Source organism: Leuciscus leuciscus, assembly GCF_965113295.1.
Source record: "Leuciscus leuciscus genome assembly, chromosome: 17".
Taxonomy (NCBI): Eukaryota; Metazoa; Chordata; class Actinopteri; order Cypriniformes; family Leuciscidae; genus Leuciscus; species Leuciscus leuciscus.
This window is the reverse complement of record NC_138741.1, coordinates 28150900-28166870: the sequence shown is the minus strand read 5'-3', so window position 1 is coordinate 28166870 and position 15971 is coordinate 28150900. Positions and strand designations below refer to the sequence as shown.

At 36.8% G+C, this 15971-nt stretch overlaps 1 protein-coding gene across 5 annotated transcripts in view; it reads right to left on the bottom strand.

Annotated features, from left to right (window-relative positions):
- stxbp5b (syntaxin binding protein 5b (tomosyn)) overlaps nucleotides 1-15714 on the bottom strand; it is a 51502-nt gene extending 35788 nt beyond the window's left edge. For 4 of the 5 annotated variants that reach the window (XM_082142954.1, XM_082142955.1, XM_082142956.1 and 1 more), the window contains exons 1-2: nucleotides 15229-15714; nucleotides 12567-12664 (exon numbers count right to left, since the gene is read on the bottom strand). In XM_082142954.1, the coding sequence (XP_081999080.1) occupies nucleotides 12567-12664; nucleotides 15229-15375 (245 nt within the window). In that variant the 5' untranslated portion in view covers nucleotides 15376-15714. The remainder of the gene's footprint in view (nucleotides 1-12566; nucleotides 12665-15228) is intronic. The other variant, XM_082142958.1, reaches the window with a different exon arrangement.
- Nucleotides 15715-15971: the final 257 nt, after the last annotated feature.

Here is a 15971-nt window from a genome sequence, read left to right as displayed (position 1 = left end):
CCAATATCAGCCCAGTCAGTGAACAATGATTCAACGACAAAGTGAAACTATTACAGGTGTTTTTCATTGCACGTTTTTCAATCTAAAAAAATCTTTCCGTTTTTATTTTTAACTAAATGATATGGTAGTCAGAGGTGGAAGGAGGGGGCCAGATTTTTTAAAAGGTTTTAAAGCTTCTCTGATGATGCGTTTTGACCGTTTCAGCATCTGTTTGATGCACGCAACCTGGATAAGCTTCAAAAGGTAAACATGCCAGCAATGTGGAACAATAATGATGCAATGAGTATCAATACAGATGGTGGACAACCAGAATGAGACTTTTACCGCCGCCGTTCCCGCGGCGGCAAAATTGGGATGTGTATTTGCTGCCTTTTACCGCTGAGTGGCGCTGTAATCACAGACTTTGAAAAGTGTCAGTTTATTCTCTTTATGACGTAATCTGCCGCGGCAGTAATCTGAGCTGAGGTCACAGATAAATTCAAGATAAATATTGTGGTTAAACGAATTCAAATTCATTAAATTTAAACAAAGTAGACACACGTTAACATTGTGTGCCCAGTTTTTCTATAATTTAGAAAGGCTATGTCAATAGGTTACTTGTCATTTACTTCGTGTTATTTTAATGTGTTTGTAGATTTATTAACTGAAACATAACAGTGAAATAAATTAAAATAATTTACCGTAAAATTAAAACATTTTCAGGACTCGCAGTTACTAACCGATGTCATCGGTTTAAGCATTCTTTGTTATATTCAGAATTAAATAGGCTTACATGTTGTTATGATTATCAATTGAATTCTTTAATAAATAATCAACCACAATGCCTATTAGCCTACTGCCGCAGCAAAAATAAACCAGTCGAATTTCAAAGTCGTTCGCGAAATGACTAGGCTATACCGGGTGGCGCAAGTGACAGGGCAAAACAGCAGCAACTGCGGCATTTTAAAAGGTAAGTTTCCTATCTGTTTATTTAAAAAAAAAAAAAAAAAAAAAAAAACCATGGCGCTAGATCTTGTAAAAAAAAAAAAAAAAAACTTTTTTCATTATTTGAACAAAAATGAGACTGATATAATTATATATACATAATTATAATTATATATACATAATTATATAGGCCTATATATAATTTTTTTTTAACAGAACTGCTTTTGAAATTACGATTGGAATTATTATAGGGTACAGAAGTAAAGCCATTGTATAATATTTGTTCCTTAGTGTAAAATGGAAATGCATGGTGATTTTATTTTGTAAATAGGCTATAAGCAAAAAACTATGTTTTAGAACTAGACAAATCTCTCTGCATCAACAATAGACTATAAAATGCATTAATAGGCTAATATACAAATATCAGTAGTCCAAGTTAGTTCGGGATTCGAAACCGTGTCATCTAAATGATCGTAACGTAAGTTCAACCACTCGGCCACGATTCACTCGTTGCGACATGGCCTAACGTTCCAGTGTGTGTTCGCTCACACGAGCGAGAAGCGCTCTTCATTCAAATGAACGCGCCGCCGCGTTTGTCGAACACTAATTCAACATGCCAGAATAAAACCTGGCTTTAGAACAATGCATAGCGCCACTCGTCGTGGTGTGCCAAAAAATGTACAATAATTTAGTTTCATTTATTTCAGTGTTAATGTTTGAGTTAAAAAAAAATCTCTACAAATTATATTAACACAAAGTCGGCTATAAGAATCCTTTATAGGCTACGAAAAAAGCAAAGGGCTTACAGTCTTAACATTTAGGCTACTTTGCTTAAATTCGATACATTTATTTTCAGTAGGGCCTAATACATTTGTAGGGATGTAATTTCAGTATGCTTTACCAACGCTATGTATTCAATTAAAGTTCCAAGAGGTCTGGTCTCTATATTTCCTTCCCAGCTGACACTAATATGCAAGTGCACAGCAAAAATCACAACTTGTGCTTGCTGCGAACGCAAGTTATTTAAGGTGTCTCAACTGTACACAGTCTACCCTACAGTGTGAATTCGTTACAAGGTTTCATTTAATTAAATTAATGTGCAGCAATTTGTACAAATAGAGTCTATAGGCCTACTATACTGTTGTAGCCATTAAATAATCTCATTTAGTATCATATTTGTTAAAATATTATAATGTTATTTTTTTCCATCTATGTTGAAAATGAAAAGTGAACAGCACGAGTAAGATAGGATGCATTATATCGAGAGATGGACATGGAGTGGGTCAGACATGATTTTGACCACTTCATTAAGTTTTGTTTAGTAGAAAACCTTTCTTTAAAGTGAATTTCGTTTTCTATAAATTGTATCTTAATTTTAATCAATTTTTCATCAACCAATTGCTGGATTTTATAAGTAAGAGAAGCAAATATAACAGACACTAATCATGGAGGCGCCCGCGCGGTCACTTGCGTTGCACGTCAGCTGGAGCGCATCTCATCCTCCTAACTTAACGAAACTCAGCGTATGCCTCACACAGACATGATAAATACATCAAATACACAAAGCTTGAAACGTCTTCAAACGAAATAATTCAAAACGAAAAGAAAAAGGCTACTCTCTGATTATGTCTTTATGTGCATTTCTCTCTAGGTGCGTTCACTACAAATATGGCGATCGTCAACTTCATCTTTGCAGTCGACACTGTCAGAAAACACTGGTTTATTGATAAAAATTTTGCACGCATCACCGGATTTACAAATACACATCTTGCTTGTTGCACGCACACATATTATGTCGAAAAAACGAAATATTATGTTGAAATAACATTATTATTAATAATACATCTTTTAGAATATTTGATTAAATGCTGATTGTTGCGCTTGTTCAATTGAATAAAATGAAAACTTTAATTGTGATAATTAAAATAATTGAAAATTAAATATTTAGTGGCCAAGTTTTGCTAATTTATTATAGGCTATTATATGCCTATTGCCTATATTAAGTAGGTCATATTAAGACAAGGCATATATTAAGTTATCTTAGCTGTTATGAGAAAAATAAATCTAACGAAATCTAAAATCTAAATCTAATAAATCTAAAACAAAATTCTAACGCCAATTCAACATGCCAGAATAAAACCTGATTTTTGAACAATGTAACGCCACTCGGCCTGGTGTGCCAAAACACTACATTTTAAACTTCAATGTTTAATTAAAAACAATCTCAAAACGCGTTGTGACATTTTTTTTAAAGCAGTAGCCTAGCCTATATACATTAAGGGCATTGAAACCAGGATCTTAACTAAAACGCGTTCCGCGTAATCTCTCAAAAATTATGCCTAACTACTCCATGTATTTTTTTTTTAAGGACTGCTTTTGAAATCACTATAAATTACTATGCAATTGTATCGCTCACGAGAGCTCTTCATTTATCTAATTCCTCAATAGAATAGTAAAAATATTCAGCGTCATTGCTCCTAATATCGTCTCTATTTTTAACTTTTGATTCTATTTTTTCAGTTCTAAAATTGATTCTATCTTTGGTTCTATTCTGTTGTAGCCTAATAGGCCTATTTATATATATGAAAAATATGCCTATTAGGCTTAGGGTTTTATATTTAACCCACTTACATTTTAAAATACGGCAATTTCTGCTGTTTTGCACAATGTCCCTTTGCGCCACCTGGCGGTCATTTCGGGAACGAATTTGAAATGCGGCTGGTTTATTTTTGCCGCGGTGATTTCGCCGCGGCAGCTGGCGCGGCGGTAATAGGCATTCTGGTTGTCCACCATCTGTATGTACAATTTGTTCGTTGGAAAAAACAGGAACATGACTAAATGAATTTCTAAAAATCATAAATTAAATTTGAGTTTTTGGGTAAATAAAAACTTGAATTTCAGTTTCTATAAAAAAAATTAAAATTAAAAAAAAAAATTAAAAAAAGGTCATTGTAGCGTTTTGCTCTCTCTCACATCCCATGTCTTGATGCCCTGATGGGAAACCAAACAGGGATGTTTACACAGCAGGCTTGCCTATACCATATTTGGCAAATGGACTGAATAAATAATGGAGGCCTGTTATAAATAAGTTGCAGTGGACCACTGACTCATTATTTATTCATAAGTGTAAGCATCAGGCCCTTGACCAGCCAGTTTCTCCTGAGCTTATGCTCTCTTATGACGCTGGATCAGAGCCCAGGGTCAGACTCAGTCAGTCGCTCTCCACGTTCCATGGGAGCCGGAGACCAACCCAACAAACAGATCGCTGTTCGATTCTATTACTGAATATATTGATCACCATAAAACCAATATGTGATGTTTTATTAACAAAGTTCGGGAGGAGCACGTTCAAATGATCTACCCAATAAGCACGAAAGGAGGCCTATATACATTTAGCCTACTCACCTATGTTCCTCAACATTTTGTTCTTCATCCCTCCACCACCCCGACTCCTCACTCTCAGCCGGTTCCCATCCCAGCCTTGGCTTAGAGCCCTCCCCTCGGACAGCACACCAAATACGCAAACTCTTTTACTCTATCAGAGAGAGATTTTCAAGCAGCAGACACTAATGTCATCATTGTTAATGCATATTACTAAGAAAACAAAATGTACTAGTAAACAAAAATATTTTTGGCAACTGAAATTAAAATACAAAAAAAATGCATGCAAAAGAACTAATTTAAAAAGTATGCAAAACTAAACTGCAGTTACAATGTGCACTTCATTATGAACGAAAAAAACTGAGCAAAATGTAGTTTCCCTATATTTTTAATATGACTACTACTTTGTTGCACACTGGTGAATTATTGTTGAATTTAAATTCAACTATAAATATGCATTTAACATTATGTGGGGAAAAGCTAACTGACTGGTTGTGTTAAATGTCAGTCAAACGGCCCCTTTCTATCGAAGTAAGGCAGTCATTGGCCAGAAAACACCATAAGCTGGATTGTGAGACTAACCTAAAACAGACCATCCACTAAACATAGGCTTGAGATAAATGCTGGAAAAGATAATTATGTGTGCAAATGTCAGGACCAGGATTCACTCAAATTAAACAAACATTCCAGCTGGGTTCGAGACAAGGGACACTTTACAATGAGTAAACATGAAAATCGCTGTCTGTAGTGCAGAACTTTGCTGATCTATGGTGTTTCATCTGTATAAAACAGCCTAAGACACAAAGCTGGTGCTCTTCTGTACACATTCTTTAACTTTTCCATTGCTTTTCATTTGTTTTCATGACAATTTCTCAAAGTACTTAATACAATTTAACTTCATTGTAAAAGCATCTATGCTGATTTAACTCAAAAGAATCTAAGGCAGTACAGTAATATTCACCCTGACAATGATCAACAGACTTATTTCTTTCTTTGGATTTTGGGGTGAAATATGACCTGGATGAGTTCTTGACAGGTTTCATGAGATTCATCCTCATTTACCAGAAATCCTTCTGATAAATGTTCAATATTAACATGTCATGCAACACGGTTTAAGTGCTATAATGTACAAGTGAACAGAGCTCTGTAACGTTTAGGAAATCCACACAAAAGTTGTACTTTCTGAAGCGTCAAATTGCCGACCACAATGGATGACTCACTTCAAACAACAGGGGCTTCCGCTGAGAGCAAACAGCCGTGCAATCTGATGAGGGTGCTGTCATTCTATATGCCCTAATAGTACAGGCCCAAGTGCAAAAGATTACAATGCAGCTGAAGCAGACAAACTTGTCAACGGTCCCTGCAACCGCTGACATTTGTTTCTGCAAACTGAACAGTGCCAACAAGGCAGTAAACCAGCTCTGAAAAGAGAGAACAAGGAGGAGAAGAGCAAAACAGAGAGGAGATATGAATGATGATAAGAAAATGGAGAAGGTGACTAGTCAGAGAACTGTCCACACATGTAGGTTTTGCACAACACAAGGTTGTACATCTATAAAAAAAAAAAAAAACTGTCATCTGAGCATAATTAAAATTCTGTCTCTCTAGCCAAGTACGCTTGAGTAGTTCATTAAAGGAGACTTAAATATATTTAATGAAAAACACAATCTATTAACTAGAAAGCGAAAGCAAGTTCATCAAGACTAACTTTGATTGTTGGTTTAACAAAGTCTTGCCTGAAAGCTACATTTACGAGATTATATACGCCTCAGAGTGCAAAGACGCTGATAGGTTGTTGCTAAATTTTTCCCAGTGGTTGCTAGGGTGTTGCCAAGTAGGTGTTAAGGTGTTCTTGTTGCTAAGGTGTTGATAGGCAGTTGCTTATATTATAGACAGAGACAGATAGATAATGGCATTTTTAGGTGGCTGTTAATATGCTCTGAATGGTTGCTAGGACACTGCTAGATAGATATTAAAAATATTAATATCTAATGTCCTCCAATCTACAGAAGAATCTTGCATCCTTCTCCAACATGCTTCTGAAAACAGATATACACATAGCACACTAATGACAAGCTCTTTGCGCAATGAAAAAAAAACAAAAAAAAACATAAAATTATAGAGCTATTTGACTCCACGGCTTGCACTCTGCCTCCCTGTCCAAGCCGAACTCGAGCCATTAGTAGGTTTCAGAGTGATAAAGTAGAGATAGGATCTGTCCAAACAAGATTAAGAACAGTAATCAAACAGGCCCTGGGTGCCTTAAACAAACTGGAGGAGTCTCAAATGGCCGTTATTTAAAGCACTTGGAGTTGGATGCTGCCAACAGCAGCCTACAAGAAGAGCAGAGAGGAGAGGGTCATAGATCACAGGGCAATCGACACTGAAACAGCGCTGATGATACTAAAAATAGCACTAATCAATTCAATTTATACAGCGCTGAAGCCTAATAAAAAATTCTTCGAGCATGAATTGTAAGGCGTCGTTGGCTGTGTAAATAAGCATGTAGAGAGCTGAAGATGATATCGGTTTTCAGCACACAGTTCTTGGGTGGCACTTCCTCATTCCGATTCTTAACGTTTCTTAAAGACCCACTGTGGTGAGAATTCAAGTTTTTAATGTTGTTTATATGTCTTTGTGGTGCTTTTTTAATATGACAAACCATGTGCAAATTTCATAAGTCAACACCATTGCTGAGTATTTTCTCTTTAAAACTGCAGTGAACCAAAGAGGGTTGTCAGACAGTCAGTCTCAAAAACTTGAGATTATCTCTAAGATATTCTTCTAGATGGCTCAGGAGGAGTACCAACCTTTTGGATGTAATTTTTCAACCACCAGGTAAAAACATAATAACTTACAAGAAAACTAACAACAGGGCTCCAGACTGTGAACAAAGTGTTATATTTTGCGGCATTTTTTCTTGTCGATGCAACTACATTTTGTTAAGAGTATGACCACCACGTTGCCCGACCAATAAGAGCTGCCATTTCTGTCGCATATGAAAAATATTAAACGGCAATAAAACGAAAGTGGATCAAATCCGTAGTTCTCGTTTGAGCTGCAAAGCGAGGACCGTTTATCACCTCGCAGTGGCAGCAATATTACAGCGCAAGCTCAGAACAGGTGTACTCGCGGGGCAATCATGATCACGTGACATCATTACTACACAGACAGCGTTGGGAGATCCACTGAGAAAAATCGTTTGAATTAGTATTAATACATCGCTGCGAGATCTAGTGAGAAGCATTCAAATTCAGCACAAAATTCTCTGTTATAAATCATAGATATCAGATCAAACAGAGCTGACATGGAAACCAGGAGGAACATTGTGCCATGAACGAACAAGTTATAGAAGGCTTTCCCATCCACAAATCACCAACATTCACCATGGATTTAATTTAGTAATGCAAACTGTAACCATGGTATTGTGGCAGAAATAGTCACATGTTTTTAGATGATTAATTTCAGGGTTCATGCAAACTTATCTATCTGTTTCTGTCTCAAGGACTTCCAAGTGCTTCACAGTTTTTCCAGCACTTCAAAGCTCTAAATATTATCCACAAATATTTATTACTAAATTTTTCCCAATAAAAATGTGGGTTTTACATGTTACTGGGATAATCAAAGTTAATTTAATCTGCATCTCAACTCAAGCTCAGTGCTTTACTGTCAAATGTGCATTTCTAAGAAATAAACTTAATTGTATTAGTTACTGCACTTATTAATGCAAAAACAATAGTAATTTTATAATTCATTTACCTTTATGATTAAAAATCCCCCCTCTCTAGCACTACCAGATCAGGTGCTGGTGCCACCATCTGTAGAACTTAGTGGCCCCGGTGCTACTGCTCTCAACTGTTAGTCTAGAGCCCTGGAACAACCAGATTGATGGAACCTGATGGAACCTGCTAAGTTTTCCTGCACCGATCTTGGTAGGGAAGTTCTGTGAAATTCTGTGAAATAGAGTTAATTATGTTAAACAGAGCTGAGATTACTACATTCTCGTTGGGAGATGAAAGCATTACCAAACAAATAATATTGAATAAACGTACGTAAGTATTGGATGTTTACCTCCTGCACACATTTGTAAAGATTCCTTTTCACAAGAAGTCACATGATTTGAGATATCATTTATGTCTGCAGCACAAACATGCAGAATACTCCAAAGTTTAATATTTTACATTATATTGAATATCTAAGTATGGACTATAAATAGTAACATTTGGCCTTACAAACACTTACACTTATAACCCACAGCAGCAGAGACGAACTGCACCATTCATACACTAATTATACAATCATCAGCTTATTACAAAATTCATCATTCATGAACAAATTTCGCAGCACAATCTATACTAAATTATATAGTTCACTTAAAATAAAAAACAGAACTAGTATATCAAATGTACTCTTTAGGTCCCATGAGGAATGTTCTGGCTTCATAATCTAGTCACAAGCTTTTTAACCCTATGACAGAATCACCTGACTTGTTGAAGTCATTACACATCAACTGACTTGTTGAAGTCATTACACATTATGCAGTAGGCCTAGGCCTACACATCTTTAGTGAGATGGTTGCAAAATAAGAAAAGATGAAAGAAAGTTGCATTCTAAAGTAAAAGAAGGCAACTTCCTCATTTGGTAAACCACAGTGGTTTGTGGTGTTTCTAAGGAGAGGTTCCTTCAAATGTGATGCTTGACTCAGACTTTTTACACAAATCCTTTTGTGTCTTAAACACAGAAGATTCTGATTTCATTTTGGTCTAAACAAGTATCATAAAAAAACAAATATACATTAAACTTAAAAGCTTAATAAACCACTGCATGTTTAAGACACACTAAACTTCTGGTTTAAAAAAGTCTGTGTTTCAGCATGCACAAAACCTCATCAGATCACAGAGCATAATCAGAACAAAAAGCATTCAACAAGAATCAATTTGTGAATTATTCATGCTTAAAACCTCAAAAACGTTTGCTCCTTAGCACTGCACTTTGTATAAACACTACCAAGCAAAGGCGAGACTGCATATTAAAGAGCGCTTCACTGTTTTTATGCCGCCAAACATCTTAAACAAACTGCTAGTTCTTATTAAAAAAAACTACTGCATGTCCTGCAAGGCTTCTGAACACACAGATTGAGACACAAGGGACCAATCATGTAAAATTAGATATTTACTGTTAGTAAACACCTTATTGAGTTTGTGTCTGCTGAGATGTTGCGGTGTTCCCCAATGCTGGGGGCAATGAGGCAAATCGATACATCTGTCTTTTGATAAATAGCCCAATCGACTGAATGACAGTAAGCCCATCACCTCTTGCTGCACATTAACACATCCAGGCAACAGCTGAGCATGAGGACTGAGCCAATCAACTCCACTATACACGATAGAGAAAACTGACCTGGCGGGTGGCTAGTGACTTTCCACAAGGACAAAATGCCATTGATAAAGTGCAATCCACTGCACACCGTTACAAAAGCATAATACCAGTGCACTCCTCCTCTCAAAATTTAAATCTGACAACACAGTCTGGTCTTGCAACCGTGCAACCTTAGTAGGGATGGGCGGTATAACTTACATTATATAGAGCATATGCACCACAGAAACAAGCATGCATTCAGCTTTAGAATTTTATGTTTGAACTTCTGTTTTTGCTGTAGCTCTGTATATTTCTATGGCATCACTGTTGAAGAGTATTTAAGCTGGTGAAGTGGATTTACTTAAAGTAGAGTTAACTAAAGTTATCATGAGCATTATAATGTTTGAAGCAGATGTCATTACAAATGCCAGTAGACTGGTGTGTTCACACTTGTAGTTAATTCTCTTGTTTTTTTTTTGGTCTGGAACAAAAAAGAAATAATAAATTTAAGGGCCTATCTTACAATGCAATGCAGCGCCAAGTGCGATCCCGCGATGCAAGTGTTTTTTGCTAGTTTCAGCCCAACGCAGTTCTCATTTTCACGTCCTGCACCACCTTGTTTAAATAGCAAATGCACTTGCGCCCATTTGTGTGCCCATGGGCGTGCTGGTCTGAAAACGAGGTGTGTTCTGGCGCATTGTTAGCACGTTGCTATTTTGAAGCAACAGAAATAGACTGTGCCATTGACCAACTGAGACCTGGTCTAAAGAAATTGGCGCAAATTTTTTTATTTGTTATTTAAAGAGCGCATTAGTAATGTGTGCCTATCGCAATTATGATGAGAAAAAACAGGTTTGCTTGAGCATTCTGGCTTTTTAGGGTCGCATCTTGTGACATCATGTCATGTTTTTTGTTTCTTTTGCATGTCTTTGGTCCATGTTGCATTCATATTTCAGCCGAACCACACCAGAGTCCGTTTGGAAGTGGACCGAGACACATCTTTTCAGTGGTCTTGGTCCGCTTGTTTGGTGCGCACCAGGGTTTAGATGAACTGCACTAACAGAGCAATCGGACCAGGGTTAATTTTAAGTGTGAACACACCCTGAAACGAACAGTTTATTCATAAATCCGTAAGATCTTACCTACATGCTGTGGAAATACAAACCAGAAGACAGAACACAATGAGCGCAGCGCTGAAAAGCGGCGGGGCTATATGAGGATTATACAAGGGCTTGCGTAGACTAGTCGGGTAATTGACTACGTCAACCACTAGTGGCGCTGTCGAAAGCCATCGTCTACTTGAGCACGCAATAACCATAACTTCACATATCAAAGCTCTTGAAAAACCGTAACAAAAACCACGAGTAGTCGAGTAACTCGGGTACTGTTTTGTATACAACCCCTACGTGACGTTAATGGTGTATTTCACAAAATAGATGATGACATGAAATACATTTGGGAAGTAGACATGCTATACTCGAGAACTAGGCTATTTTAAATGTGTTTTTTTATTTTTTATTATAGTGCATTCAGTTTTAATGACTACATATTAAAGGACAAACTCAAGAAACGTTTAAATGTATCACACTGTAGAGTGATTTAAAAATAAAGGAAGGTGAAGGGAAGGTCAAAAAATTATGTGACCAGTTACTGAACATAAGATGTACACTAAAATAGCTATTAACCCACGAGAGTCGTGCAGAATCTTAACCAGCTAACAGATTTCTACTATTGCACCACCCAGCTGTACTTTATAGCCATGTTTCATTTGACAGAAATGTGTATATCTGATTCTGAACATGAAAACACTTGGCTGAGTGTGTGTGTGTCTCTAACAGACGTGCCCAGCAGGACTGGCAATGTTTCCAGCACGTGCGAGGTGGCATTCTGGCAGCACCAATGATGAGACGAGCTCTGCAACATATGGCAACAGAGCTGCTCATGCCACAGTGGATATCATTAATGCGTGCAGCTTCTCTCGGGATAAAGACCCTGCTTCTAGGAGATGTGCCTCTGAAATGAGGCTGCTCAAATACATGACTCTGAGAAACTAGCTTCTTTGATTTCTACTGCCTGGAATCAAGTGAACTTCTCACTGATGACTGAGCATAATAAGCACAACTTTTAAAATGCTCAATGTTTATACATTTACTTTGATTTTTAGTCAAGCAATGGAGGTACTCTAGATATGCACAGGCCAATGTATATCTGAGAATGTCGCCATTGGCCAATAACTGAATAATAAAGTGTGAACATTTAAAAACATACTAACAGCACTGAGAATAAATGTATTTTTAATTAAAACAAAATACTGCTGTTTATATTATAAAAGCAATGAGTCACATCGTTTTACTACAAGGGTGTTTTACCAAAATAAAACATAATTATTGCCTTAATGTCATATTTATATCAGCCACCCTGCCTTCTAGATATTTGGCATCAACATCGGTCACTGAGTAACACACATCAGTCAATCAATAATACTAGGCATGTTGATTTCTAGGCATGTTTTGATCATGTTCAAGCGAATTCCCACAGGCTTGGGTGTCTTTCCTTTAGTTTCCCTTTAGTTCCGTTGAGCCAGTAGCTCCTATGATGGTTCTCTAGGGTAAATATTCATATCTCCTGGGTGAACAGCAAGGCTCTTAGAAGCTTATTTGCCAAAGGATGAACTGTTACTTGTATTTTGCAACTTATGTAATCAAATGTTGGAAGTTAGGAATAAAGGAGCCGCACATGCCGCAAAATTACTATGTGCAGTGCAACAATAGTTCCAACACAGAAGGGTGGGAGGACTGCCTTTGTTTAGATATACACAAACAACGCATCCACATTTGACACTTTTTTCTTCTTCTAAGTGAGTTAGGCTAGCTATGTTGCCAGCTCTTCATAAAAAAGGATACAGTCTTAGGGCTCCACTCTGTGTGCCAATTGCCAGAATTTTCTGTACAGGGTCAAAAGCCATGGAGGAGGGTTGATAGGGAAAGCCATGTCGCAGTGTCTGTGAAGCAGAGCATGATTTGCATTAAACTACAAACATGACAATGGAGTTCTTAAAGGAATAGTTCACACATAAAATGAAAGTTCTTATTCACATTTTGATCTAAACCTGTGTTGACACAACTTTGAAGAGAAACTGACAGAAATTTAAGTTGTTATTTGCTGATAACCTTCCCTGTGACCAAACAGAATGCACCAATGCAAAGATGTGGATTGGATAATAAAATTTAAAGCTAATTTTTAGAAAAAAAACTATAATCCAATCTGTCCCTCATACAGCCTCAGAAGACTAGAATATGAAGCACTTTTACCATACTTTTATTGTTACTTTTATCATGTAATTATATGTAAAAGATCTGCGTAAATATACAAAAATTCTCCATTTCTGTTCCATTGGAAATAATACATGAAGGTCAGTAAATAACAATAATTTTAGGCAAACTTAAACTTTCCTTTGGAAAATAGTATGCCTGACAGAAAACATAGCCTAATTCCTTGTCAATAATTCAAAAGAATCTCTGAAAGACTGGAGCAAAGAAAACACAATGTTAGTTAAACATTGCATATGCGGAAACATCCTTAGGTCAGTGCATAATCATCATGATACTTTGAGTATGTCAACATACATGAGGTAAACAAAGAAAAATAAAAAGGAACAATATATCAATAAGCCATGTGGAGGAATACAAAGTAAACAAGGAATAACAATTCAGAAAACACAAATCATTAAAAGTCAGCAAGGCCTTTCTTTTTTATCAGCGATAAGAACTTCAAAGTAGTCAAATGCTTATTAAAGTTAAAGTAATACTGTGTGTATGTAAATAATAACAGGGTCTGAACAGGGTGCGGGATTGTTTTGAACACAATTTTAAATGTTCCTGAAAGTTCTGCCGCCACAACGCATAATTCTTAAAAGCACAAACATCATTTAACATTTGAAAAGTAAAAAAATTGCAAATTGCAATTACAGTATATTCACAGTTTATGAAAATGAAATTCCTAAATATAATTATAACATTTAAAAAAAATGTGTTAAATACTTTTAGTAATCATATTATCTCATATTTATTTCGTTATTTTGTATTTCTGCAAGGTCATAATTATAATAGGGTAATTCTGTCAAATCGATAAAATTTCATAAATTTCCCCAGCTCAAATTTTTGATTTTGTTAATATTTTTTTCTGAAGAAAGAAGAACATAAATAGTGATGAAAGCCAAAATATTAAAAGTCATGGATGTATATTTACGGGGTTATCCATTGTTTTGTCGAGGGGGTCAAAATTATTTTCAACTGAGATTTGGAACAGGGGTGTAAAAATGACTTTATAAATATGGCAGCATCGTTATTCTTTTACAGATTGGTTGGTCTATTAGTAAAATCGGTTGAATTTAACAATCTTTTTGGCATTATGTGCCAATTGTGATATTTCAAAAATGGGAAAAAGGCACTTCTTTTGTTTTCTGCCCGAAAGTTTGCATGCCTGTAACTCAAACTCTTAATATCCCTTTAGATTCTAAATCTCAACAAACTTTTCTTTTGGTATTTTTGTACTTTTAGGTCATTTTGACCCCTCTATACAAAATAGCCAAGTGGATTACTCACTAAATATACATCCATGACATTTTATATTTTGGCTTTCTTCTTAATTTATGCATGTCTTTACTTTCAACAGAAAAAAAGATTGGTATTTCCTGACTAGACATGTTTTACATAAATTAGTCTGTCATTCTACCTCATACTAACTTAAATCAGTTTCCCTCCTTCCATAATAACCTTCAGGAAAGCAACATTAGATGATGACTATGATAAAGATCCACCAAAGGCTACACAGTGACACTCAATAATATTACAATTACATTGAATCAATATAAATAAATAAATGCCAATAAAATAATAATAAAATAATATTATTTATTATTTTAAAATAGTATTTTATTCATTATTATCATTATTAACATCAATATGTAATATTTTTTAATACTTTAAAATATTTAAAAATATATTAAATAATCATTAGTTTGGCTCCCACGATTTTCAACAGCCAGAGAATTAGAACATAAACCATGCATTCACACATGTTCTAAAATCCGAATTAAATTGCTAGACAAGACATTAAGCACAGGTATTTCTTGACAGACGAGATTGACACGCCTTTCGGCATGACAGAAATTAGCCTGTCATTTAAAATGACTCATACTAACTTGAATCAGTATCTCGTTGAAAAAGTAATTATAGAGTAAATGAATTCGTCTTAAACACCGAACACCGATTAGTCAACAGTCAACTCGGACGTCACACGAGTCATTTATCTCGATGGACCGACCTCTGGGTGATTATTCCAGTCGGTGACGGTTACAAAAACGAGTGTGTGTGATTTAACTGACTGTGATGCGAGTTGAAAACCATCGACCCAAGGCGAGCTGCTTTTAAATGCACTAGAATATCATTAGAATATTGAGGCGAGTTGGCGCCACTCACATCCACACACAACACACACACAACACACACACACACACACACACACACACAGCCCCCTGTATGAGATCACAGTAACTAATCCCACCTTGCAGAGCTGGAAATGCTCTGACTGCAGGGTCTCCTGAATCAAGTCATTCTCCCTGCTTCCCGATGGAGGGGACGCGGCAGCGGAGGAGGAAGAGGAGGACGCAGTCAAGCCGTCCAACACCTTCCTGATATTAAACTTCTTCATATTACCTCCAGCAAATGCAAAACGAAGGCAGAATGTGCATGAACAGAGCGAGCATAAACCGAAGGTGGCGGAGACAGCCACACAAGCGCACTGTTGTTGATGTCTCACATGTCAGGCAGTGTTGTCATCCCGTCTCGTGCCCGAGCGAATGTCATAATCCCACGCTTTCCTAAACAAGGCCGCCGGGTCGAAATGTCACTTCTTTTTCATTTTAATCGCGACGCAGACAGCGTAATCCAGTTAGATTTGGTCAATCTCGCTGTGTTCCGTTCCCTCCCCTCGGCTGGTTCCCCCCACTGCTAACGCGGAAACGCAGAGCGCTGCAATCCCCGCGACGAGTCTGCGCTGTCGACGCGACACCCGGATGTGTAGGAGACGAGCCGCTGCGGCGCACTGACTCAGGATCAGTGCGATTGGTCTATGACAGTTATCTAAAATAACCTTCAGCAAAGTCAACAGTACGAACATTAGAGGAGGATTATGATGAAGATGAGAGCAATCACCCACCGTGATGATGATGGCTTTCCTCGGTTTTATTTGTGTACACTCAATAATAGCCTAATACAATTTTATTGAATCACTATGAATGGTAATGA